The sequence below is a fragment of the Hippocampus guttulatus genome, chromosome 4, assembly GCF_054856545.1.
Source record: "Hippocampus guttulatus isolate MCC_2025c chromosome 4, RoL_Hgut_1.0, whole genome shotgun sequence".
NCBI classification, from domain to species: domain Eukaryota; kingdom Metazoa; phylum Chordata; class Actinopteri; order Syngnathiformes; family Syngnathidae; genus Hippocampus; species Hippocampus guttulatus.
The window spans coordinates 13,653,534-13,681,445 of record NC_141264.1 but is presented as its reverse complement, the minus strand read 5'-3'; the positions used below and the strand labels follow the sequence as shown (position 1 = coordinate 13,681,445).

At 40.2% G+C, this 27,912-nt stretch overlaps 1 protein-coding gene across 1 annotated transcript; it reads right to left on the bottom strand.

The window, feature by feature from the left end:
- On the bottom strand, positions 1-27,870 carry il34 (interleukin 34). The gene is made up of 7 exons (XM_086109250.1): positions 27,762-27,870; positions 14,071-14,174; positions 10,559-10,636; positions 10,390-10,467; positions 3,772-3,879; positions 1,543-1,726; positions 1-770 (listed from the first exon to the last, which is right to left on the bottom strand). The coding sequence occupies exons 1-7, from the start codon at positions 27,805-27,807 to the stop codon at positions 712-714; spliced, it is 657 nt and encodes a 218-aa protein (XP_085965376.1). The 5' UTR covers positions 27,808-27,870; the 3' UTR covers positions 1-711.
- Positions 27,871-27,912: the final 42 nt, after the last annotated feature.

Sequence of the window (27,912 nt, the reverse complement as noted above, 5' to 3'; positions counted from 1 at the left end):
ATTTACCATTTTTGTGCATATTCTCTTGAAATCATGTCTGTCACGCCTCTTCTGACGCAAAGTAAGTGTACAGTCAAACATGAAAGGAAAGATTTATGATCTTTTTGCCAAAGTACCCACATCTTTCTGTGCATGGCAAATATTTCGAGCAAAATACTGTACATGAATAACACTTGGAACAAAATGTAATAAAAACCTAAGATAGCCAAATATGCTTTAGGGGGATTAATAATAGCCAGTCTTGAGAGATAAAGTTCACAGACATTGCAGTCACCAAAAGTGGCCCTGGGAAGCAGAGTACAACGGTATGGTTGTGGAACAAAGTCATATCATCAATGCAATGTGAAGCATAGACTCATTTGACATGAACCAAGCAGGCACATTTTCAAGAGCACGCGGTGGGCTTTTCAAGGCAGATGGCTGGGAAAACATTTTCCTCCAGACTTCAGCTTCACCCTTCGGTGTGTGGACAAGGCAGGTTGCGGCAAGTCCTCCATTCCAGAAAAGGCTTTGTTTTAGCAAATAATTTAGGTCATGTAAGGATTATGCATTTACTTAGATTTATGTTAACATGAACATATTAGGGCAAAATGATATATATCACATTATCCAGCAGGCTTTGTGAAAAGAATTATTGTGGAAGTGGATTGTCCTTCAAGATCCCTCAAGGTCAAGCTATTCCGGATGACGAGGGACCCCACTGACCTCCTCTCAGCTTTTTGCCCTGAGGGTTTTCTTCCCGCCTTTCTGACAATGGAAGGAATCAGATTCTGAAAAAATAAAAATAAAACCAAAATTATTTGTGAAATTCAAATTGTTCTATTTATTGCTCAAATGAAAACAGTCTGTTTGCATTTGTGACTGTTAACCTGTGGAACGTGAGGAGTTGAATACCTGAAGTTGTAAAATTATCAGGCAAAATATGCCTCTAAAGTCTCACAAAACTTCATGTGTGAGCTTCTCACAATATTGCAGCTTTCCCGTCTCATTATCATCTCATCAGTGTTTTTTATTTTGGAATAACATAGTTGAGCAATCCACACAACCCTCTCTGTTGATATAGAAAACATGTTTTTCTGGATAATACATGCTCATTATACAAATTTTAGAAGCACGCATCCATGGATTGAGCAGATTCAGTTTGCAAACAGCTAGTCGCCAGTGATCTAAACAAGCCACGCGAGAACACCACAAAACTGTTTTGGCAGTGTTGGCCCTGTCAGGACAGAGTCAATGCTGCGCTACAAAGAAGGTACTGTACAGTATTATGATTTTAGCCAGTGTTTGAAATGGCACTGTTGCGGTAATGGTTTTACTCTTTTGCACTTTTTGTAAACAGTAAGTGGAATTCCTGAATAGTTTATTTTCTGGAAGAGTCAAGGGCATACTGACAATCTCTTTCTCTCTCTCTCTCTCTCTCATTAGCATAGTTAGCATTTGAAAATTAAAAATGGTATAACTACACAGGCACGAAGGGGCAAACATGAAAAGGTGAAAGAGCATTGACATTGAATTGTAAATTGTTCCTGGTGGGCTACTCACGGTCCTGCTGTGTTTCTGTGGTGGCAAAGCATTCACGGAAGAGGCAATGCATTGTGTGACAGAAATTGTCCAAAAGGGATTTTGGAGAAGCAAATCTCCAGCTGGACTCTGGCACTTTGTCTGACTCTTCTGTTAAACAATCCCAAATGTCTTGGATTGCATCTGGAAGTTCCTGCTGGAACACCTGTACACAAACACGTAGCTTTTGGTCATTCCTGGTTCGGAATATCTCATGAGAAACAGATCTGCATTACAAGCTCGTATTTTGACGCCTCATATAAAAATGCTCCCCTTTTTCTGCAACTGAACATTTGACAAACTAAATAAAAACATACGCATGGGGCTCAATCATGACTAATTAAGTGATTTGCAAAACAGTCAGCGACATTATTTTCATTAGATCAGATTAAATGAAAATGTTATTTGAGGGCAAATTTAATGCACGTGTTTGCATCATGAGCTGTCGCAATAGCCTAACTGCTTATCTCGATGAGCGGTTACATTTGAGAGCACAGAAACTGCATCAAAAAATAATGACCACATTTCGAGAAGTTATGTTTAAAGTACGTAAAACTGCACTTATTTGAGGTCAAGCTTGGTCTTATGAACAGCAGTCTTGGGTCACTGAAATAATTACTGATTGAAAACTGATCAGGCTCATCTATTACTGAGAATTATTACCAAATAATACAAGGAAGGAATTATTTGAGGAATGTTCCAAGAATAACCTAATACAATAGCAGGAGAATACACTGGTCAATAGAGATTACAGTAAATCAACGCTTATGTAAACACAATGCACAAAGGATTTTGTCATTGCAATGAATGTCTTCACATCAAGCCAGCAAATCAATAAACAGACATGTCGAACAAATTATTTCGAAATATGGGCTCAGCTTCCAAACCTTCATTGTACGTGGTATGAGCCATCAATGCACCTCACTAGTCTTTCGACCTCATTTCAACCAGCATCACAGGATGAGAGGAGATCATATGTCCTGCGAGTGTTTTGCTTAGGCTTGCAACACGCATAAAAATAAGGCTGTTTTTGTCCCAATCTTGCTCATTCCTGACCAAAAACAACAAACGTCAGATTATCCTTTTGGATTATCCTGTGCTCTCAGGTGAAATGGAAGACTCAATCAATAAGAGACTTGACCAAGGAACAAGAAACATGGAAGCGGGAATACATTCATTTAAAAAAACAAACAAACAAACAAACATAAACACACAGGATAATAGCACCAGCAGCTATCTTAATTTGAGTACTGGTACTCACTAGATCGCTCAGTAGACTACGAAGTCCATTTTCATGCTGTCACCAGGATATTTTCCATTGCCTATTCTTTTTTTCTTTTTTTAAGTTAATTCTTTATTTTTCTTAGATCATGCTTGTTGATGCGAGATTTCTGCCTTGGAAGATGATAATCTGATCAGCGATGGCACTTTTGATGATACTAATTTGTTCCCCTTTGTCCTGTTGCTGTTGACTTAATACAAAATCTCAGCGAGCATATCTGTAAGTATGATGAACTTTTTGTGTCAAGCGCAGATGTTGACTGTTGCGTTAGCTTTGTTAGCAAGCATGTTGGTTAGACGCCATGCATGTCCCGTTCTTTGGGGCCGATTTGTGTGTAACATGCAATGGAATGTGAGATTGACTTCATTTAATATTTTTGTGACATGTTACTCCAACAGCAATATACAGTGTCAGACATCTTTGGACAAAGAGATGCTGCTGTTCTGAGATTGATGCTTCTCCTGTATGTTTAACATTCAGAACGTTTTGCTTCCAACTGTACAACACTATTTTTAAAAAAAAATCTTTTCCATGTAAGCATAGTACTCTTTCATGGTCTGTGACTTGAAAAGTCACAGGCGCACATATACTGTACATCACGTATCAGTTTTTGCGAGACATAAATCATCCTCAGTCCCATTACCCTGAACAAATTCCTTTTACAACCTCGCCTATACTACACTCCAATCCTAATCAAATTATAAAAAAGGCCAGTTTTTATCTCCTGATAATGACGATCCGACCCTGATTACCCTGTGGGCTTATTCTTCTATTCATTGGAAATAATCATAAATAGGATCAATGTGACATGCCTGAGCTCCCAAATGCCCTCAGAGCCTTGCATTCCGAGAAAAACTCAATTATGTGTTAAATTTCTTCAAGTAGCCACTTAATAGAGACATGGTAGACAAGCATGACCGCTGCCTTACCTCTGGAGGATACGACTGCACGAAGACTCCCTCGGCATCTTGCAGACGTCTCTCCAACTCTGTAGTGTAGGGACGTGAAGGATGTCTGTCTGGCATGACTCGTATTATCTGGATATTTAATTTAATTTGGATTTAGGACACTATTTTCAGACATGCAAAAAAACATTTCAACATATTTGAGCTATCATAAAACTTTCAGACATATTGATACTCTGCGCAAACACACATGCAGCTAGCTTGATTTTTGTTTGTTTTCAGGTTGTCACTGCCACAATAGATGAGACCGATAGATGGTGAGGGTTGATCATTTCGATTGAGATTAAACAGTGACATTCGACAATACAGTAACACATTAAAACGAGGGCATAAAAAAAATGAACAAACAAGCAAAAAAACTTTCTGCCACTTTCCCTTTCGAAAAGGGTTATTTAATTGATAAGTAAGATTTAAAATCATGGGTAATGGAGGAAAACTGTATTGAGTGCTGAGGTACTCGTGCCATTAACTACACTTCAGTTTTACCTGTAATAACTAATCAGTATGTTTCAAAATTAGTAGGTTCAATTACAAATAGCAGTTAAAAACAGTCAACTTATCTTTCATCTAAGAGAGGTGGGGAGCTTGGATTTGTTAATGAGTGTATTAAAAACAGACCTCTTTGTTGTCATCTGGATGTGTCAGTGTTAGAGTCTAAGTTTTGTTTTTTGTGCTTTTATGTTTTGTTAATCCTTGTCTTTTAATTCCTGACATCTGATGTCTGAAGGTGCTTTTCAAATGACTTTTCATACATTCATTATTTCAATTTATTTTGCGGCAAGCTTAATAAGTTCAGAGAGCTGCAGAACTGGCGGGCTTCATCTGCCCACATCTGCACTTTTCACCGAGGCTCCTCCGGTAGTCCAGCTCCCTTGTTGCCGCTGGCACACAGCTCTGATCTTAATTGCATTCTTATCAACTTCTGAAGCCACCAGGTCTTTCTTCTCCATCTCTGTGGCTTTGGTCCACATCTTTGGCATGATCAGCCCTTCACCGATTCTGCATTCCTAAGATCTCTTGGTGCTTGAGGCTATCACTGGACTGGTTGACGGCTTGCGACGTTACACTTCCGTACAGTACAAGTCTGGGCTTTGGCGTTATGGACATCAGAATCCAGTGACTCAACACCAGCCTCGCCTTCTGCAGCTTATAGCCAGCGCTGATCGATTTCAGTGGAAGCTTCAGGGTGTTTCTTCCAAAGAGGGCCGTTTTCAGGCCCAGCTACTTCCGAATGTAATTGTTGGTTTTTGCATCCAGCTTCATGGCTGTTGGCAATGTAATGTTACGCAGATTCAGTGGCCACATCAGGGATTCGTACAAGAGGAACCAGCAGCACCAGACTTTAATTTTTACCAACAGGAAGCTGTGGTCAAACGTGCTTGGACCTTCTGTGAGCTATGATATAATACATGACACCATCTGTGTGTGTTGTGGTGTTTCATCCTGGGCAGATGGGTCTTCCCCCTCTCCAGATGCAATGGTGGGATCGAGAGCAATGTGGTGCTAGCTACAATTCCTCTGCGTGTCTAATTAGTTGCTGCAGTACCGTTGTTGCTTTTAGTCTTCACCTGGTGGATTTTGATGCCCAAGTAAGTTGTGACCTAGGCCTACCAACTGCATACTCCTCGGGTCCTTTGATCGTTCGACCGTGCAGTTACATTCATTAGCCATTCTATTTGGTCCATCTTCTCAGTGGACCGTCAGGTTGTTCTCTCTTCATTTGACTTGTAGTCAGTGGAGGGTGTCCAGGAAAACTGTTTCATGGACATGTGGGAGTTGGGTAACTAACCCCTGCACCACTTTTGCACTCTTTCTTGTGGTCAGCTCGTGTTACTTGATAGGCCAGCAAACTTTCTGAGTACAGTCAACTGCCCAATTTACAATGGCCACTCGCAAACTAGATTAACTACATATAAGCAAAGATGGTTGGTCAGGCAGTGTCTGGGAAAACTGCTTTATGGATGTGTGTGAGATAGGTAAATAACCCCAACACTCCGAGTGTATCTTTTCCGCTTCCAACCAGTGCTCCCTGACTGCCTACCAGACTTTTCTGGTAGTCAATTGCTCACTTTGCAGTACTGTAGTTAGTGGCAAACTAGATTAACTAAATAAAAGAACAGATGGTTGGTGTGCAAAACATTGCTGCCTAACGCAATGTCCAGTATTCAACGACTATTCACAGTCATTACTACGAAGATAACCTTCACACTGACTTTTCATTAAATTTGGGAGCTCGCATTAAAAACATGGTATTCCATCAATCATCATGCACTTAATCTTTAGGCTGACTAACCTTTATAATAAATAATAATATAATATAATAAAAATCTATAATTTCCAAACGCTGCCAGGTCGTGTAGTCGGTGACTCGGTTTTCAGAGCAGATTTACCCAGGTTCTAGGACTAGTAATCAATGCATGCAATTAATTTGGATGTGGTTGAATGTGATTCATTTCAACACCACACTTACATTATAGCTGCCAAATCACATTGTGGTCACATAACCACAAATTTGATTTGTTGGCTCGACGTAGGGGGTGTCTCACATTATCTAATATCTCACGTTGCCCCATTCTCTCCTAGGGCTGGTTCTTGGCTTGCACTCTTGTGGGAGAAGGCAGAAATGGGCATCATGTGGCAGGATTATTTTTTTTATATTTATTTTACGATCCATCTATTTTCTGGACTGCTTTATCCTCACGAGGGTTGCGGGTGGGCTGGAGCCCATCCCAGCAGTACCACACCCTGACCTAGTTGACAGCCAATCGTGAGGCACACATACATAAACAACCATTCACACTCAAAATCACACCTAAGGACAATTTAGAGTGTTCAATTAACCAACTGTACATGTTTTTTGGAAAGTGGGATGAAAGTGGAGTACCCAGATAATACCTACACAGGCACAAAGAGACCACGCAAACTCCACACAGGAAGGCAGGGGCCAGGAATCGAACCCATGACCTCTGCACTGTGAGGTGGACGTGTTAACCAGCCAAGCTCCGTGCTGCCCTATTTTACCATTTGTTCTAAATTATTATGCAGCTAACTTGAACATTGCTACACAGCATCATAGTCGGAACAAATTCATAATCCTGTTCACATGCTATCTTCCACCAACTGCATCGTATACTTCGCTCCTCCAACTACAGTGACATTACCATCCATGCACAATACACGTGAACTGCTTAAATAACATTAATACACAAATAAACACAAAATTTAAAAGGTACTGAAGGTACTTGCTTTTCACAGATTAACTGGAGATGAATTAATTATAGGGCACTTGTGATTTTTTTTTTTTAATGTAGACAATCATGTTCAACAAAGTCACTACCCTGACTCATAAATGAGGGGAAAATGAAAACAAAGAAATGTCATAATCATTATAACGTCATAACATTGTGAATCAGTGTTTTCAGCAGCCTGAATTGCTCCGATTAAATGAGTTGGCAACTTGAGGAGTCCTGGTATCCAAAAGACATGTGATCTTTGCTGAACGGCAGGCAACAATCATCATAAAAATAATATTGAGCCAAATGCAGAAAAATATCCCAGAGATGTCAACATGATCATTTTGGGAAATTACAACTGTATAATAATAAATTACTTGCTGGATCAATACTGTTGTGGTGAACTGGACTACTTGATTTATTACTTGCCATGGCCTTACAGCAACATCACAACATCTCTGTCTCCTTTTCTCACTGCTGAGAGTTGTTACTTTTCCATGAGTCCCTCTCAATGCTGCTTTTGTTTGTGCCTTGACTTTCTCGTCTATTGTTTTTTGGGGTTTTTTTGTGAAAACTGCAGCTGGGGGGCGGGGGGGGGGGGTCCAATTTCTCCCAGGGGCAGAATAAAGTATACATCTATTCATCAAAATGTTTGAGTCACAGCACACAGCACTTCCACTTAGTGCTGTTATTTATGATTTAAACTTGCACAACTTCTGGTGATTGTGAGCGCGAATGGTGTCTTGTCCATGTGTGCCCTGCAATTGGCTCCCAACCAGTTCAGGGTGTACTCGACCCACTGTATAAAGATACCTGGGATAGGCTCCAGCTTGCCTGCGACCCCCGTATGGACAAGTGGCTTAGATAATGGGTAGATAGATGGATTCACTACCTTCTACATTAAAGAAAAAAAAGTGCTCAAGAAAAATTATACATATTTACCATATTTTCTGCACTATAAGGCACACCTAAAACCACTCGATTTTCTCAAAAGTGCGCCTTATAATCCGATGTGCCTTATACCTGTATATAGATAAATATTCTGATTTCTTGGACGTAGTACTATAAATCTTCTGTAAAGTGTTCCAGCTGCAGCGGTTGGGAAAGCTCTATACAAATAAAGCTATATTGTATTGTATTGTATTGTATTGTATTCCCTTTGGCGTTGCTCCATCTAGTGGATGCATAACACAACCACAGCTACTATTGTAGCTTCTATTTTATGCGCCTTATAATGCGGTGTGCCCTATAAATGAAAACAGTTTTAAAATATGCCATTCTTTGAAGTTGCGCTTTATACTCCGAAGTGCCTAATAGTGCGGAAAATACGGTACAAGTATTTCTTTTTGTAATTTTATAATATTAGTGCAACTCTGCATTATGTATAGTTTTTAGTTCCTTTTTAAAATGCACTAAACGTTTACAGCTAAAAACAACTTTAAGCATCACCTTTATTTTTAGTTGCTCCATCATGTATAAATACGTCAGGAATGCTGGTAAAAGCTGCAAAGTTGAATCGAAGTTGAATGACGTATCATCTTAAGTGTCCTTTATAAATGTGTACATACCTTTAAAGATTTAGGCTATAAGTTAATTATGGTTACATAAGAGCACCAGCATGCTGTTGCAATATGCCGAAATATACCTATGATCAGATTAGTTGACTAATTGTCACTTCCGGTACTGCTGGTGATTAGTCGATGGGCAAAATAATCATTTGTGGCAGCCTGTTTGCAGAGCAGTGAAAAGAAATGCCAGGTTTTCTTAAGATGGAACTCAGGGGAAGAAAATGGAATGAAAACAGCAGGGGCCCCAAAATTGAACCATGTGAAACACCATACAATGGAGCAAACCAACCAACGCTAACACAAAAAGTTCTGTCTGCCAAGTAGGACCGAACCACGCTAGAGCGCTACCACAATTGCCCATCTGGTGCTGCAAATGAGCGAGTAAGGCAAACATAGTCTACAGCAGTCTTCCTCAACTGGCGGACCGCGATCCACGACCGGTCCGCCGACATCCTCTGTCCGGACCTCCTCTGTCCGGACCCTCGGCAAATTGTATAAAATAATAAATTATAAAGTGATTTTTACGTTATACATTTTATATTTTTGGACTATAATCTGCGCATTACCGCGATCGCTTGTTAAAATTATCCCTTGTATTCTTTGCGTGCACTAACAGATGTAATGCAGAGGACCGCAGCAGCGCGACTGTGTGTGTATAATGTTTGACTAACTGGAGACCCTGGCTGAGCAGGGCATGTCGGCGATAGCGATGCGCTGATTGGCTCCTCTGAACTTAAGGTGTGCCCATACATAAGCGTCAGCACGCGTCTATCCCAATACACACGCATTCAAAATGGGTGATTGTGTCAGGAAACAGACGCATGCGGGACGCCACAGTGTGCTCACAGCTTCAGCCCAGGAGAGCCGCACACAGACAATTAGACAAGACGAATCGCGGTGTGGTTCGATTGTGTGCAGTTTTGCTCCCGTCTACCCGGGGATCTTTGCAGCTGTTTAACAGCAGAACACCGCAACATGGTAAATGAACATCACAATGGCGTCCTCAAATAATATTTGCATGCCTCAGACATTGCATTCACCTTTAGTGGAAGAACAGCACTGCACATTCCTGTGCTCCCTTGTGTTAGTATTTAAAATGGTTCTTAACTCCTCTTCTGATATATTTTTTAAGTGATTTCAGAGGGGATATGAAAAGGGGAATTGTACAAATGAAAAGGATATTTTTGTTTTCATGTTTAGTATTTATTTTGGTAAAATTTGTATTTTGTTTTGTTTTTGTTAAATTAAGGGAAAAAAAGACAACTACTGTTTAACAAAGTTAAAGTAAAATGACTTATTTCCCTAAAAGGGCTATTTCTATTATTAAGCAGGCACAACTTAACAAAATAAAAGAGTTCCTGTGCCTCAACACAATACCTCTCATTATTTGCTGTGTACTGGCAAAGTGAATAATTGTTATTTTCATGCACCCCATTATTGGTTGGTTGTGAGGAGTGTTGATTTGTATAAGCTTGGCTTGACCATACTAAATGGGCATATAGCCCTGCTCCCCATGACCGCCGTGCATGACCTTGGTCTTATTAAAAAAAAAAAAGTGGACCTTCAGCATTTCTAGTTGAGGACCACTGGTCTACAGTGTCATTACCCAGAAGGATGTCATTAAAAATACACAACAGGGCTGACACAGTACTATGCAGCATTTTAGAAATAGTGGTCCCCTATCAGTCCGTGGCGGATACTTGGTACAGAAAGACAGAAGGAAAAAAAATCGTACTCTTCGCAGAAGCCGAGGACTATCAAGACAACAAATGAGTGCTTACCCTTTTCAACACACTGTGGTTAACAAGGAACCACATCCTCTGAAGGTGAAGTTCTTCCAAGTTGTCCATCCGTAGCTTCTAAAAGAGGAAGAGGAGCTGAGCACTGTTCACCAGAAAGAAACAAACTGAAATGAAATATTGATTCAAGTAGCAATATTAACACACTTACCATTTTGCTGATGTTTGATAGTTTAAAAACTTCCTCGTGATGAATCCTGACAGTGTAGTTGATGGGGAAATTGTGCTTCTGCAACACAAATAAAGTTTGTAATTTATAAAAATATTTTTGGAACAAGTTGCAGCCATAAAATGAATAATTATTTGGTAAAAATAATAACGTTTATGAGTTTGAACATTAAATATCCTGTCTTTGTAGTGCATTCAATTAACCCATTTCAGGACAGTTAGTACATTGGACTGGTTACAGGGTGTATGAAAGGATTAAATAAAGGTTGAACATGATTTGCATAGCATTGTATTTAGTTTTTTTATGTTCAAACAAATGTCCCAACTTCATTGGAATTGGGTTTGTAAAATTAAGATAATGATTTGACAAATCTGTACTATGATCCCAATGGATGATACCTTATCCATTCATCCATCTAATTTCTACACCGCTTACCCTGAAAAGGGACACGCGGGTGTGCTGGAGCCTAACCCAGTTGACTTCGGGCAGAAGGCTTACGACCCCATGAATTGGTCGCCTGCCAGTTACAGGCCACACATTGAGACAAACAACCATTCGCACCCATATCCGCACTGTCACTGACTGGGAGCAGATCCCACGCTGTCCACACACAAGGGAGGCGAGTGTATCTTTATGTACGTATAATTCTTTTTTGTCATATATATTTACTGCAAATCGAGATACAACTACAAATGGAATTGCAGAGTTGAATAAATCAGACACTGATGGCACAGCACTCTATTTTTTGTTTGTTTGTTTGTTTTTTCATCCAAAAATGCTTCGCGGCGGTTAAAGTGGTACTTGCCCGAAAATCAGTGAAAAAGTGCTCAGAACCACTGTTCCACAACGTTGCAAATATTCCCATCCACTCATTGTACTCGTGATGATTAAAGCCCCAGCTCAACCGCGGATTCCTCGTGTTTCCTCTCCTCGTTTTTACTTTTACATTCAACTAAGGAGTTTGTCATAAACTGAAGAGCGGCTGCCGGTTGGATGCCTCACATCCACAAACCAAGACAGAGTCACATTTCAGAGCAGTGACAGAATGTCTTGGTGTACAGTGGGGAGCAGACAACAAAGTAAACTGTGCAAATATGAAGACATCTGTTCTTGAACGCATTTTCTACAAATCGAATTAAAACATTCAGTGTGTTCAAAGAACCAAGTCTGGTTTCAATGACTGGTCTCAAACTGTTATAATTCCTCCAAGAATTGTGACACTGTGTCTCTCTACTCAACGGGTGTGTTAGCCACTTGAAACAAATGCCCCCCCCACACGTCAAGGAATAGACACTCACTTTACCTTAAATTGGAAGATAATATTTACCGCTAGCTGACTGATATGACTAAAATGTAATATTCCTATCATTTTGCCAGATATCTCAATAACAATGTGATAATCACTATGGGTTCAGTGAAAAGGCAAAATAATCCAAAATGATGTGCAAAGTGTTTTGTTTTTTTAATTGGAACTTGCTGACAGCCATCAACATTTAACAAACTCAGCAATATATTAAAAATAATGAAATTCACAAATTCACGTTTTCCCTTGACCTGCCATGCATGTTTCTTTTCTTTTTTTGAGGTGGGGTAAATGTGGGAGGAAAACTAGAGTCCCCGGAGAAAACCCACACAGGCACGGAGTGAACATACAAACTCCACGCAGGACGGCAGGAGCCTGGAATCGAACCCCAGACCTCTGCAGTGTTAAGCGGACATGCTTACCAGCTGCCCCGCATCAACGCGTGTGTTGTTATGTACCAATTTGTCCATGCACGATCGTATTAAGGATAAGTGGTTCAAAATGTCGATGGATGTGTTGTACGCTTTGAAGAAAAAAAAGTTAACCACTCACCCCATACAAAGTGTTACATTGACTTTTCATCAAGCTCTTGTATTTTAGCCACTGGTAATTTTAAAATGATAAATATGGTCAGGTAATGTCCCAAAAGACATTAAAGGTATGTGTGTACCACCCATATCCACTTGACAGCGAACACGGAAATAGATTTATTGCACATGTGCAGTCTCGATTGTTATCTACTGGTTTTTTTTTTTACTGTCAACCAATGCCAAACTTGGAAGGTGGAATGTGGTGCATTGAAGAGTGATTTACATGCAACACACGTATGGCAAGGTCACATGACTTATATCATCGCCTATGAATATCTTAAATGTTCATATCGCGAATTCGAGACAATAAAGATCATCCCTATTTACTGGACTCTGAAATTAAAGAATGGCAGGTTACTGAACCCACATGAATAATAATAATTAATAATAATAATAATAATTATACATTTTATTTATAAGCACCTTTCAAAACACTCGAGGACACTTTACAATCAAGCGCAAACAATAAAACCACGAATAAAATTATAAATAGATGAATTTAAATTGAGTATGCGATTTTGAATACCGGTAGGTGGGTTTTGAGATGGGATTTGAATGTGGGAAGAGAATCAATATTACGGATGTTGGGTGGCAGTGAGTTCCAGAGTTTGGGGGTAGAGCGGCTGAAAACTCTGCGTCCCATCGTGCTGAGACGGGCAGAGGGTACACAGAGGTGGAAGGAGGATGAGGAGACGGTCAGCGCTAACCAAAAGAAGCAGCACCTACTGAGGCCACCTCACAAACAGTCTCGCAGATCAAGTGTGAAGTCTTACGAGCAGGCACAAATTCAAAATTAAAGATGATGAAGATACGTAGAGCCTGTATTCTGTCCATATGTGTGCTCCTGCCAGTGTTGTGTGCATCATGTGTCACTATTTGGTGAAAAAGAATATTTTAAAACATGAAGTATTATTGGAAAAATGTATTTCTGCAAAACGTCTGGATCCCGAGCAAATGAGTAAGTAATCATTCAGACCACATTGGAGATTACGGAAAAATCTGTCATATGTTCTCTATTTTCTGTCCTGACCACTTTCACCATAGGATCTAGTAAGTGGTTTAACTGAATTGAGCAAGTTTAAGAACAAAGCGCTTTGTGACAGCTGCTGCTGTTGTGAAAGCGCTATATAAATTAGCATGTATTGTATTGTATTGTAACAGTGGTGTCGCAAGGCCTATTATTCTAAAATATATCAATTCTGAAGACCCCCTAGCACGCTGGACTGGTTGAAAACCAGTCGCAGGACACGCATCGACAAACAACCATTTGCACTCACAATCCACACACAGTCCACAGAACCAATAGTTTTTCATCTTCATTTGTCTCAGGCAGCTGCATTTCCTCTGGAGTCATTTGACTCACACGGTGAAAATTGCTATTTTTGATCTTCCTTGTGATTGTTGTCAAAAATAACTGATGGGCAAGTCTTCGAATTGGACAAAATGACCAAAACAACACACGATTGATGACTGAAAAAAATGCATCAAGTTGAATCTTCAATCCATTTTACACAACTATGACCTGACCACCTCAGCTGCGCAGCATTCTTCAGCTCTCAAGTTCATGCGGCACGGCGCTAAACATGCCATCATTCTCTTACCATGTAGCGTCGCCTGTGGCTCAGACTGTCATCAAGCGTCCTCAAGGGAGTGCACATGCTTGGCGGCGTTGGTGCCATCAGTACAGGCATGAGCAGAAACAGCCCTATGGGGACAAAATGAACAACAACAATGTGAACACGAGGAAAATTACGAATATCAACCTTTGGGGTGTTCAGCCCCTCGCAGAATGCCAATCACAAAAGTTATTACAAAACAATTGTGTTCAACGATTTTATTCAATACAAATTTCCATGGGTGCAAATGTGAGCGTGAATAGAGGGAAGAACGCTTGCATATCTTTTACGCCATGAAATCAATTAGAGACACAGAGGCGGATCGAAACAATTGAACTGAACTGGCCAAGGGGTAGCATGAGGTTTAGTCACCCCCCCACATGCGTATGCAGGCGCTCACACAGGCACACACTCTCACGTACAAATTCAAGTCAATCAGTCCTGAAAAACAATTGTAAATAGCACAGCCACCTTATCTATATCTATATTTATATTGCCCTTAATTGAACTGTGTGCATTGAAACTGAAACATTTATTTTTGTGAATACAAACACTTTGTTTTTCTTCTTTCTACCCCCCAATTTTGCTGCTGGAGACTGTAAATTTCCCCAGTGTGGGACAAATAAAGGATATCTTAATCTTATGCATTCACTGGGAAGTTTTATGCATGTCTCATGAATAACATTGATTCAAGTTGAGCACTAACTCAGTTCTTGTAGGACAAGGATCTCCAAGTCAGGTGCTCGTAAGCCCCTGTCCAGCCTGTTTTATATGTAACTCAATTCCAAGACACCTGACTCAAATGTTCAGGATCATTATCACGCTTGTGCAAAGCTTGCTGATGAGCTGATCCTTTGAATAAAGTGTGTTGGAACAAGATTGCATATAAAACAAGCTGGACAGGGACTTACGAGGACCAGACTTGGAGACCCTATGCAAAAAGGTCCATCCATTATCCGGACCGCATATCTTCACATGAGTCGCGTGGTGGAGCGTGTCGCGACTCTTACAATTTGGGTTTTTATTGGATATATTTATATTTCACAGTCTACATTCAATCACAGTCTTTCACACTGTTTACAGTTATCAGATATATTCACGAAGATCGTTCAGTCAATTTAAAACGTCAGTTATTATGGTGGCCAGCAATATGTCTGTCGATAATGCCTTTGCACACTTTCTCTCAATGCTCGGCACAGTTTAATGTGTTGGCCATTCACTTAACATTGTTAGCACCAGATATTTTTATACATATATTCATATACAAGTTTCAATGTCGAGAAGCTGCACTCACAATCAGCAATACTCACAGGCAAAACAAATGCAATTTTTTAAAACTTGAAAGAAGAAATAAATAAACGTCACAATTCCATGTGATCATAGCGAACACATTAAAAGCAATATTGAACCAAAAAATACAAATGCAATGGCATCAACCCCAACCACCACGCTGCTATTACTTAATAAGAGAGACATAAAAAGTTGCCGGCTAATCAAAGCACACTCTCCTCGTTTCCATCAAAATCAGGGAGGTCAAAGCGCACCAGGACTTGACATCGCGGAAACATAAGAGACTCACTAGAGTCCGTTCATGACAATGGCATGTAAACTGCAATATCTCCCCTGGCGGATGATGTGGCGGGCCGTGCATGTGACGTGGGTAATTGGAGACTGCCTTGCACCCGCAAGACCGTGCATTAAATTTGCAGATGGCATTTACTGAATCCACAAACACGCTGAACTTGACCACTGCCCCGGCACGAAGATGAGGATGCGCTTTTTTTTTTTTTTTACGCTGAGTGCAGACTACAGTATGGGGAGAGGCAACTCCATCCGTATGAACCCTCAGAGAAGCACAACACTGCCCCAAACATCCTACACTAGACATGTGCTGGCACAGAAATGAAGTTACGAGCTATTTTGATGAACCGAAAATGAGCAACACAAGACAGATAACAGCAAACCAAAAATTCTAACACCATTCTCATACTGGAAAAAGCTGCAACAGGCAAACTCTACACAGGAAGAGAATCTCCTAACAGATATAGTTAAATCAGCCAGTGGTGACTTCATGCATTGGTAATCTGCTTTCGAGACATGGTGGGACAGTGTGCACTCACGCTCGAGCTATTATTTGCTGATTAAACTCGTGTGTATGCGCAGTAGAAAATATTTTTATTCCTTCTGCTCTCCGTAACTGGGAAGTAATTTTTTTTCTCAACGCCAGATGGTCCATAAAATAGATGCAACACAATTAAAATCATTTCCCTCCACCCCAGACCAATGGCACCGGAAAGAGAGGGAATAAAGTAACAAAACTGTGTTTAAATGCTGTCAATATGTCAATAATTAGGATCATAAATAATAAATAAAGGAAGTTATGACATTTTGAAGCAGGCTGTAATGCCTCGAACTTTCTCCATCTTTACAGCAGAATGGCCTGTGATTGAGCGTCTGTGCAAGGTGGTGTGCGGTTGTTCAGGTACAAGTAAGAGTACAGAGAAGCTTAAATGGGCTATCACTTGTATAGTTCTTTCTTTTTGAGCTTTCATCGTGATATTCTTGCTCAAGGACACTTCAAGATGGTTGCAATGGCCAGGGGATCAAACCACCAACCGCCCGCCGGGTTGGGAAACAACCACTCTACCACTGAGTCATGCGACGACAAGTGATGTACCAGTAAATATTTAGATTGCTTCATGACTTAAAAAGAGACACCGTGATGATGTTTATTTCCAACATTGTTACGGTGCTCACTCGCAAGCAAGGCAAGGGAATCAATTCTGATGCAGAGTTATTCCCTCTCTGTGTGCTGTTTATTCCTTTGATTGGAAAATAACACTCACTACACCACGAGAGGGTTATGCTATCCCTGTAAAAATATTTGACATTTTATATCTGTGAAGCACCGTGTCACAGCTGCAGCTGTTGTGAAAGCGCTACATAAATAAAAGATGCATTACACTGTTTGCTTGATCTCAGCGGGAATAGCAACACTGTCAGAATTTGACAAAACCTTGTTCAGTGTGCTGGCAAAGTGCAAAGGGTTATTATGCCCTTTGCACTTTGCACTCCATTCAAACCCAAAGACACTTAACCAAAACGATTCCCCACGAGGAGTTGGATCCTGAGGAAAGTGCTTACTGCACACCAGAATAGATGTCTTCTTACTTTGCCAACCCCCTTGCTTTAGTAATGCAACCAAGCGGTCAATCAAAGTGCCTTGACTGACATTTGTCCACGTAGGTCAGAGTCAGACCATTGATCGCTTAGGGTGGTTTCAAACGAGCACCCTTTCAAGGTGTTTTGAATCTTTTGATCCAATTCTAATTTGTCTTCCTTTTCTGTGTGATATTTTGTTTGGTCATGTGTCAACATATTCAAACTCGAGTGCGCTACATAGCAAGAAGAGGTGGTTTCCATTCAAACCCGATTCTTTCAAGATTCAGTTCCGGTGAGAAAGTCATTCCTTCTACATTGATCCAACTTCTTCGTGACTGTCAACAAGACAAGCACATGGATGGAACAAGCATTGCGGAACCACAGCAAACCAGCCATAAATTGTGGGAGCATGTTAAGTTACCGAGTGGAGTCCTAGTGTGCTAAAAATGTCCAGGCCTGGCTCTCACGGTGTTTGCGCTGAGAGGGGGGAGCTTAATGTTATTGCAGAGGGGGGTTTTTTTTTGGGGGGGGGGGGGGGTGTAAGCATCATGTGGAGTGTTGTAAAATGTGCTGATATTGGACTCAGGAGAACGTCAGCATGTGCTCTGAGAAAAGGTGTATCATGCTTCAAGGCTAGATTTTTTTTTTCTTTCCCTTGGCGGAGCAATTTTGTGAATCATTTAAGGGGAAACTTTCTAACTGTGGAGCATTTTCTTTAGGTTAATCTCTGGGAATTGAAGTCGTGATTTTACTAAACATTAAAATATAACAACACAATGACTGAACAAATGTGTGTTTTGTGAACATGTGTTTTGCAGACCTCAAAAGTAAGTCAAAACTCAGTTTCCAAGTTGGATGTTCTCCGCTTTAACGCTGTTCCAGCAAGACGTCATGAAGTGTAACGATCACCCAAGGACTTAATTGCAGTGTTAAACGCGTGAAACATGTCAGTCTAAGGTTAGCTTATCATTTAGCATGGCTTCTCCATTTTTTTTCCCTTGCCATTTCTTCATGAGTATGATACTTTTCAGAAATGTAGCTTATTCCTCGCCTCGCAGGCAATGATTACTGATATCGGAGCAACTTCAATATATATACAGTATATATATATATTTTTTAATTTTTTTGTGGCGCTAGTAGCCAACGGAAGTTGTTGCTGCTCCGTATGCAGCACAGAGCTTCCCCCGACCTATGACTACCCGCATTAGGTGCCGTCACCCCGCCGAAGCTTTGATGGAAACGTCTCGGTGTTTCTTCTTCTACATTTTTTTTTATGCTTGTCTCGGCGTTTGAGTCTCAGTTGTGCAATTTAATGTCTCTTAATGAGGTGCAAAATCTACTCATCAGGCAGATGGACTTGAGTCCGAGTTCAGTTGCCATACTACATTGTTCCAACTAAGTATATAACGGTGGGATATTGATACGGCATGGTGTCTTTCTTCCACACCTTCATTGCCCCATAATCTCAAATGATTTGCTCATCAGGAAATTATGGCCAATATCTTTGATTCATGTGAAAGCAGGAGAGACCAAAGTTTTTAGTTCCGATTTATATTATACGTACTATGATGCTTCACTTTGTTTAGTTCTGGTTCTGGAAATAGTAAGGACACAGTTCCAAAGATCTCTGGAATACAGATGTGGATCAGTTTCAATTTTCCATTAACTTAAACACTCAATCAAGACCATGTGTACACTGAAAAATGTGATTTTATTTCTTGCAACCACTTGATGAAATAAAATTGAGCAAATTCAACACACCGTCTTATTCAATGTCCATCCTTCTGGATTTTTTTTTTTTAGGTACTCATGTTGATCATATAGTGGGGGAGCTAAATCCGTGTATCATTCGTTCTTTCGTTTTTCAACTGCTAATCGAAAAAAAGATTATCCACGGATTCAGCTGCCACCTTTAACAAATCCTTGCCATCCCGGGTGCCACCCAGGTTGGCAATGAATCTACCAATACAAAATTCAAAATGTGGTTATAAATGTTCATTATTGTCTTCATAGTGTGTAGAAAATGTGGGCTTAGAATTTACTCCCACTCCGATCACTGCTTCTTTCAAGAAAAAAACGGTTGCATCCTACCGTGCCGCCAATCGAGTTTAAAAACGAAACAAAAAAATTCAAGTGCATTTTAACTCGATCATTCCATGCAGATGACAGTCAGGTAAACTAGAATATATTTGTGGGTTTTGTAATCTATGTTGAATGTGTTCAACTGGTCTGTCAAGTGTAACAACTTGAAATGTAATTAGGAGCGCTATCTCGCTCACATTGACACTTTGTGCCTGGCTGTAATAAAGGATATTTTGAAAATACATTGTAACGTCTTCCAAAGTTGACGGTAGATGTTACACAGTAAACTTGTGTTACTCCCTCTCTCCCTCTCTCTCTCTCTCTGAGTGTTGCATTCAAAACTCAGATATAAATGAAGGAGACTGGACGATTTCAGAATTGTCTGTTATTTATTCCTTTGTTGTGTGTTCACAAACACCCCCCATAGAATGTATTTTGTGATTTCTCCGCTGGATTTTCTGTTTTGGTGCATTATTTTCGATTTTCTTAGTGTCATTGAAGTTATCGTTAATTTATGTTTTCGGAGGAGGTCTATGAACGCCTCTGGAGTCGAACGGGAAAAGAGAAGGCATGTTGTGCGACAGAGACGTGTCTGTATTTGTTGAGAGTGTTAAAAGCATTTATAAAGTGTATGTTTAAAAAACACAACAACACTACAGCTCTCCTTTTCGGTGCTGCAGCATAGTACTTAAAGTCACAGAACATGAGAACATGACGTTTGTCACAACCCCTCCACCCCATGTCAAGACATAATAAAAGAACCATAAACAAGTTCATTGCAATGCACTGCAGAATGTGACAGTCCAGAAAAAAAAATATCTTGACACTCGTTTCAGAACCTTGATTTCATTTTTCATACCCCTCGATCCAAAACACAGAACAGAAATCACAGGCTGGCCAACATTCAAAACATCGCATTGTGTATTCATATCTCTAAAGAAAGATTGCACTCCCAGAATCATTGGTTCAAACAACTCATTTATCATCAAATACCTTCGGGGGGGGGGGGGGGGTTTATTTACATCACCCACACACACCATACTTTGTTTCACTGTTTAGTTGTTTGTACAACCATTAAATATTGCAATACAAAACATGTGATGCATGTTACATTCTGTGCCGTCATGTCACTGGAAATGATTGAGTAGAGACAATACCACAGACACAGTGGAATCATTGAACATATCTGAAATGTATTGATGGCTAAAGACTAAATTGGCTGGCGGCCAGTTCGGGGTGTACCCCCTCCTACCGCTCAAGTATGTGGGATAGGCGACTCTTGTGTGAATAAGCGGTTCAGAAAACTGATAGACGGATGGATGAACAACATAGGTTGAACAAAAGCAACAATTACTATGACAATGACAACCAAAAAAGTCCTGAAAAGCACACTGATGTGTTCCTCACTTGGCTACGCTGCAGTAAGAAAAAAAATGCTAAACAAAGGGTCAACATCTTTGAAGTCAAGATGGCGCCCGAGTAGGCAGCCGTCAGCAAGCGCTCTCATGAGCCTTGCTTTTTTTTGTTGTTTTTGTGTTTGTTTTGTCACTTTGTGTTTGTTGTTACGTCGTGTGGATCTGATGTGGACTTTTTTCAGCATTTTTTGGCCACGACATTCATCAAGGAGGAGACTCTGTGCTCGGTGGTTGCGCCTTCTCGGCAGCATGGGTATACCAGCACTGTTTTTGACTGGGAGGAATGTCTGCACCATTTGACTGTCGTTGCTGGACAGTCCCGGGGCGCTTGTGTCTTGCGCCTGTAATGGGCAGCATTTTTCACAGCCCCGCTTTGTTCAGCGGCGAGATCGGTGCTGTTGAACGGTCTGCGGCTGGATGGATGTAAGTCTTGAGGAGCCGACGATGAGAAGAAAGGAGCGTTAGCGTGGAGCGCCGATGCGGATTTGGAACTGGGAGTCGCGGCTTGGAGTTTGAAGCGGATTACGTGGGACAGGAGAAGTGAACTCATCTCTTTTCGTCAATGGACGCTACAGCTTCGTGTTTGCTTTCAAAACTTAGCTTGTAGCAGGCGTGTGCACATTTTCAGCATGACATCTCTGATCCACTGGTGAAAGGACACTTTAATCCTCTCCTCTTTCATCTAGAACTGCTTCAGACAACAAAGTGTATGCAGAAAAGTGGTGAAGATTGCACGACTGTCTGTGTCCAATGTGTTGTGTTGTGTTATTTTTGTTATTTTGACTTCAAAATGGCGCCGCGAGAGTGGCTGCCTTTCCAGCAGCTCCTATATTTTGTTGTTCTACTTCTTCCTTTCATAACTTTGCTGCTGTGAATTGGGAATTTCTCCATTGCGAGACTAATAAAGGTTTTCTTATCTTTTTTCTTATCTTAACACCCATCCATCATCCCCGGCCAAGTTCCATAACGATGATTTCGTTTGCCAAACATATTGGAGGGTAGCCTGGCGCTTGTCATTACTGATATTGTTAAGTTCAATGGATGCAAGATTTGTGAAGTTGCTATCAAAAATTGTAACCAGGTAAGTGTTTCGGTGCATAAGGGGGACGGAAAAAGCGTGAACGATCGCCTAATGAAGCAGCAGGGAATGTTTCATCTTGTACAGTGGATGTAGAGCGATATCTTCCCTATTTGTGGGGACACACACTCTAATTTTGCGAATGTCATTTGAATGTGACTGATTACGGTGTAATTTTTAAAAAGTTTTTATTTTAATTTAATTTCCTCATGACAACATATACCACAAGTAGCATCTTAAACCAATACTTTTTTTAATGTTGGCTTCACAGTGGCTTGGTGGGTATTTGTCCATGTCAGTATTTAGGTGAGAGTTTGGGGGACACAAAACCAATTTTGCTTTGAAACGCTTTGAAAAGGTGGACGACTACAGGATTCACCCCCAAAATGCATCTGGTGCATCGCAAATACCAAAGGCATTTTTTTTCTCTGCTTCAAGGAGGGTGAGGAGGAAATCCAATTTCACAGAAAACAAGGAGAACCGCCAGTCTTGAATACTATTATCTCTGTCTCTGCGAAGAAATGTGGGCAAAGATCCAAATGGCTTGGCTAAGATGAAACCAAATATGAAAAACATTTCTCTACCTCCCAAAATAGCGGTGGAATTCCTGTGCCCCTCAAAAATTATTTCCGAGTGCAAATCTCAAATGATTATCTTTTTATAATTTACGTATGTGTCATTTTAATCATTAATGATTTTAAGCAGGGCTCGACACTATCTTTTGCCCTGGTAGCAACGGTGCAACCAACTGAAAAAGTTGGTCGCACCAGCAAAGATTTTGTCGCACCCGTTTTTTTAGGCGGCATAGCATAGCCACATTTGCACATTGTATAGTCATCTCAATTGGCACACCATCGTTTTGTATGATGTACAGATCGATCATGACGGGAGAAATATTGGCAAAATATTTTACTGTAACAAAAAGGCTGTTTGCAACAAGGAGCATCTACCAAAACAAGTCAGTTATTTTCTATAACTTTAAAGGTAGACAAAAAAAGGAAACTATTTCTAGTTACAAAATGACATGATCCCTAGTCTGAGTTGATATGCGACGACTTGACTTGGTCATTCTCCTGTGTTTCCGCACACAAGCTTTTTTTCTACACAAAATTTTCAAACAAAAATATTGACCAGGTATCAAGACTAAATTAAATGCATGATGACAAGGAAAAACGCAAGTGCGATTTATAAAATAAGGTTATCGTGGGAGTTTTCCCTGATGCGGAATCCTTCCCTTCTCAAGTCTTAACCTGGCAACTCACCGTAAACCCAAATGAAATGTACTTTGAAAGTGTTGAGAGACTCCGTAATATGAGACGGACATGCACAGTGGTGGTTGTTATGCCACTGTTCTAACGCCCTTTCCTGACAGCAATGTGCATGAATCGCTAACTTTTCAAGCCTTACAATTCTTAATATCGCGTTTACCTACCATTCAAATAAATCTTCTGGGATCATAGCCGAACATCTTCATCGAGCTTGAAACACAAACGTGTTCAAGTGAGCAGCACTGCATGGCAGTGACGTGAAACCTCACCAATTTGCTTCTAGGTTAGCCTCACTGTGATCTGCCTTGGGCAGTGTTTCTCATTATGTACTTTTGTTGGCGTGCTTTGAACGACAAAGGATTAGATTACACATTCATCACACGTCAGACATGGCAGAGGGGAAAGGTCTGCCCTACGGGTTGTATGAATTGCAAGAGCCCAGCACTCGAAGCTTTTGTACAGGTATATCTAACAAATGTTTGATTTAAAAAAAAAAAAACAACCACAGGAAAATAATTGTTGCCTGGACTCAATTTAAATTCACTTTTTTCATCAATCTTGTAACATTTACTTGGAGTGTGAGCAATGTCGAGCCTGCATGGAGACCGGCATAACACGACACGTTTCTGAGGGACAACAATAATGATGAAATATTAAATGCCAGGAAAAAAAAGAACAGTCAGCACAGACCAAATTGTACACAAACAATGCAACAGCTCTTTGAAAATGTGTTAGGTTCTTATGAAACCAAGGTGGAACTTCGTGGTTACAATTTGACAAGGTACTGTGCCATGAAACAAGACTGTGCATTAAGTTTGGGCCAGCCAAAGCCCCATTTGAAATTCTTTGCAGTGTCCAGAAGAGGACTTCACACAAGGGATGCGCTTGCAATCTGACATGTTAGAAGCGTAATTATTATCAAGTCAATCTTATGCTATCCCAAAAAAATGTTTGTAGGATGTACATTTATATAATTTTTTTTCCATTTGTAGCATCTCCCTCCCATACACTTCATCGACATGATTTATCATGGTCCCGTTTACAGTTTCTGAGAACTGTTCCACATCTGTGTTGCATGGACTCAAGAAACTTGTGGCACCTGTACACAGTTATTGCACCCTAGGACCACTGGACTACATTCCACAAGTCTTCCATATGTCTCGCCTCGCTAGAGAATTAAGGTTCCTTTTAAAACCAACGCAATTATTTTGAGCACAAAGAATGAATGAAATGACTGTACTTGATAAAGATATCGCCAAATAAAGGTGATATTAGCGTTGGCGGAAATTGTTATTCAGCATCCACAGTTTAAATTGTTAAACTGTGGATGCTGAATAATAGTACATAATAATTATGTTCCTCACTTTGAAGGAGAGCAGGGACAAGTAACATATAAACCATACAAAAAAAAAATTTGGAAAAAAGTTGGGATGGTACGCCCTGGTTGCGTTGTTGAGTGAAGCCAATTGTGTTTGGTTGTAAAATGTGGTGAGACAAAGCCCTCTCCGGAGTGTATACATTCAAGAAATTACAGGAGATGAAAGTGGTCTTTTATCAGGGGGTAATAGTAATTGAAAGACAAAAAGAAACTTGTTCAAAGCTGATGATGACGTGAACAATTTCGACTTTTCTTTATTATGATCAGAAAGCTACTCAGGCCACAAAGCTAGATCAGGTATGATTAGCATTTAGCAAATTCAATACCTTTCAGCGAGTAGCACCTTGTTATCCTTTTTTTTCCCCATCTGCCTTTTGATGTTCATAAAAGGATGTGTTGTTAAGGTCATTAACATAACAGCCTGCAATAGAAGTGTATGGCTCTCTTTGTCAACCAAAAACATCACGCGTAGCTTTTCGATTCACTGTCCTGAAAATGTTAGCTTTGGTTTTATCTATCTGAAGGAGAACATTTCACTTCTCAGACTGCAAACAGGTGTACCAATTGTAACTGTAATAACGCTGGCGCGTTTTGGCTGCCGCTGCTCATCCCGTATTGTTTTGTGTTTTTTGTTATTGTAAAGTGTCCTAGGGTGTCTTGAAAGGCGCTTATAAATAAAATGTATTATTATTAATTCAGTGCGACGTATTTTTGTCCACTTGTACATCAACTGCTGACTGCAGTCATGTGTTTGCATGTGAGCATCCATGATGACGAGTTCCATCAAGCAAACGGCCCTAATGGAGTTCCGTACAGAGAGTCTACAGTACAAGCGCTTGGCACGCTCAATTTCACAATCTCAGTTCACAAGTACAATTTTAAATATATACCGGTATATACAGTATATGAAAGAGCCCTTCACATGCAAAGTTTGTGTCGTCATTTTCATTTTCAAATGTTACCTCAATGAAGCAAATATATATATATATATATATATAGAGAGAGAGAGATCTATATATATATTTATAAATAAAACAATTGAAATAAATACTAAACATGTCTCGGGCAGAAATATAATCAACTCAAATAGAAAACCACAAAGTACTGTGGTAATTGAGCATGCCTTCTCATGGCGTATTCCGATCCCTCTGCGCAAACGTGTTCAATGAGCCCCAATTGTAACCACCATTAAACAATAAAAAAAAAGCACCAAACAAAGCATCCATTGGGTTGCTGTATACAAATAATTGACCTTCCACGAGTTCACCGAGCAATAAGAGACCGTTGAAAAGACGAAAAAGTACCTCCGTTCTGTGCTACACTGAACTATTAAAAACAAAGGTGCATTTTTTTTGCGGGTTTATTTTTTTGTACTTCAGAATAATATGTACAAATTACGCGAAAACCTCAACCTTGACTGCTTGTCAATCTCTCAGGCAACGGAGAAGACCTTAAAAGCACCTGAGAGAATCCAAACATGGTACCTTATGAACAAGGTCCAACCACTCCAGTCAGATGATAAACTCCATCCATCTATTACCTGTTCCGCTTATCCTCACGACGTGCCAAATTCTGTGCCAACTGCCATTGGTGGCACGCCAATCGCAGGGCACACAAATACAAACAATCTCACTCACAATCACAGCTAGGGACAATTTTAAGTGTTCAATTAACCTACCGTGCATATTTTTTTCTGAAGTACCCGTAGAAAACCCACGGAGGCATGGGGAGAACATGCAGACTCCACACAGAAAGTGCAGGGCCCGATTTGAACCCACGCCCTCTGCACTGTGAGGCATATGTGCTATCAGTCCCCCACCGTGCCGCTGTAGTCAGATTTTCCAGAAACTTGACATGTGGGAGTGATTGAAATTTGTAAGTCAAAGTCACCATGTGTTATACATTGTTATGGAATTTGATATACACTTAAAAAAAGTTTGTTTATTACATCTTTGAGTAACCAAAGTTCCGTTAACCTAAAGAATATGTCAGAAATCATTTCAAACATATGGCACAACAGCAAGGTTGATCTTTGAAGACAGAGAGTCATTTGTATCCCAAATCTCAACTGCTGGCCATGTTGACTGAAGCAATGCAATCAACCGTTTTCACTTTTTTGTTGAAGAATGACATTGAAAGTGAAAGGCGATTTGTTTGTTATTATGTGCTGCAACACCGCATTTTTGAGGAAATTCAATCAAACTACACCAACTCGAAAGCACATTTGTCGGCGGCACACCAAAAAAAGAAAAGAAAACAAATGTGTCCCGTGCGGCATCTGTATTGTGATATAGGTTTTAAAAACTATGTGTGTTTGAATAGGACACAGACATTCCAATTTAAAATTATGTATATTTTTTGAAAAACCATGTATGAAGGTGGAGGGCTATTTTTAAGTAGCATTTTCACATATTTTGCTGCCCCACAAATGGCAACTCATACCACTGCGCAAGCTTCATGACACAATTTCTTCACATAACTTTTGGTGTATAATATTCCTCTTATTCCATTTTGGTTCTCTTCACATTCACTCTTGGGATTTGTTGTTATTTCAGATAAAGCGTCACCAAAAAAGCCAAAGTAAAAGAAAAGAATACAGAATTTTTGCGCATTTGTGAATGTAATGCAGATTATCATTCATCACGGGGTATTAGAATAGCAAAAAACCTCCCATGCCAACAAATATCCTTTCCTGCTTCCTGAACTGTGGTCACACAAGATTTACTGACGACATGCGTGCTGTGGTTATTAAGGTACATACATTTTAATTTGAATTATTCTTCTCGGGGGCAGTTAGATACGACTTTAGAGAAAAAGTTCTGTTGTATCGCAATTTAAACTTCGGCAGAAATTCCGATGCTTTATCGGTCTTTGCTCAAGGTGCAACATATACCGTCTTGCAATTACACGGAACAAACAACAAACTGCAATCGCTTTAATGTGATATGATTACAGATAAGCAATTCTTAGTTCAATGTATGCTTCTTATGTAAACATCCCAATAATGATCTTCATGGAGCTACTGTTTGACGACGTCAGTTGAGCCACGATCTCCACTATCATATGAAAGCTCCAGACCAAACTGTTCCACAAAATGTCAACGTTATTATAGGGGATACCAAAAAGGTTAATTTTTTCGAGTATAAACGACCCTTCCCCTCCTGTGATGTAGCCTTTGTCATCATATCGCATAACATCATATACAGTATCGAATCTCTCTCAAGCATTAAACATCTTTCTCATTTCTGTCAAAACACAAGCTAATCTTATTAGGAGTTTCTCATGCGTCTTACCGAAAAGGGCTCCCAGCAGGCGGATTGAGGTGGACTGTTGGACCATACTCTCGGTTTCAATTCCTCAGCTCAAAGCACTCTGCTTTGAATTCAGCACAGTGTGCGTGTGTCAATATGTTTATAGCACATATATAAATATACGCATATGTAT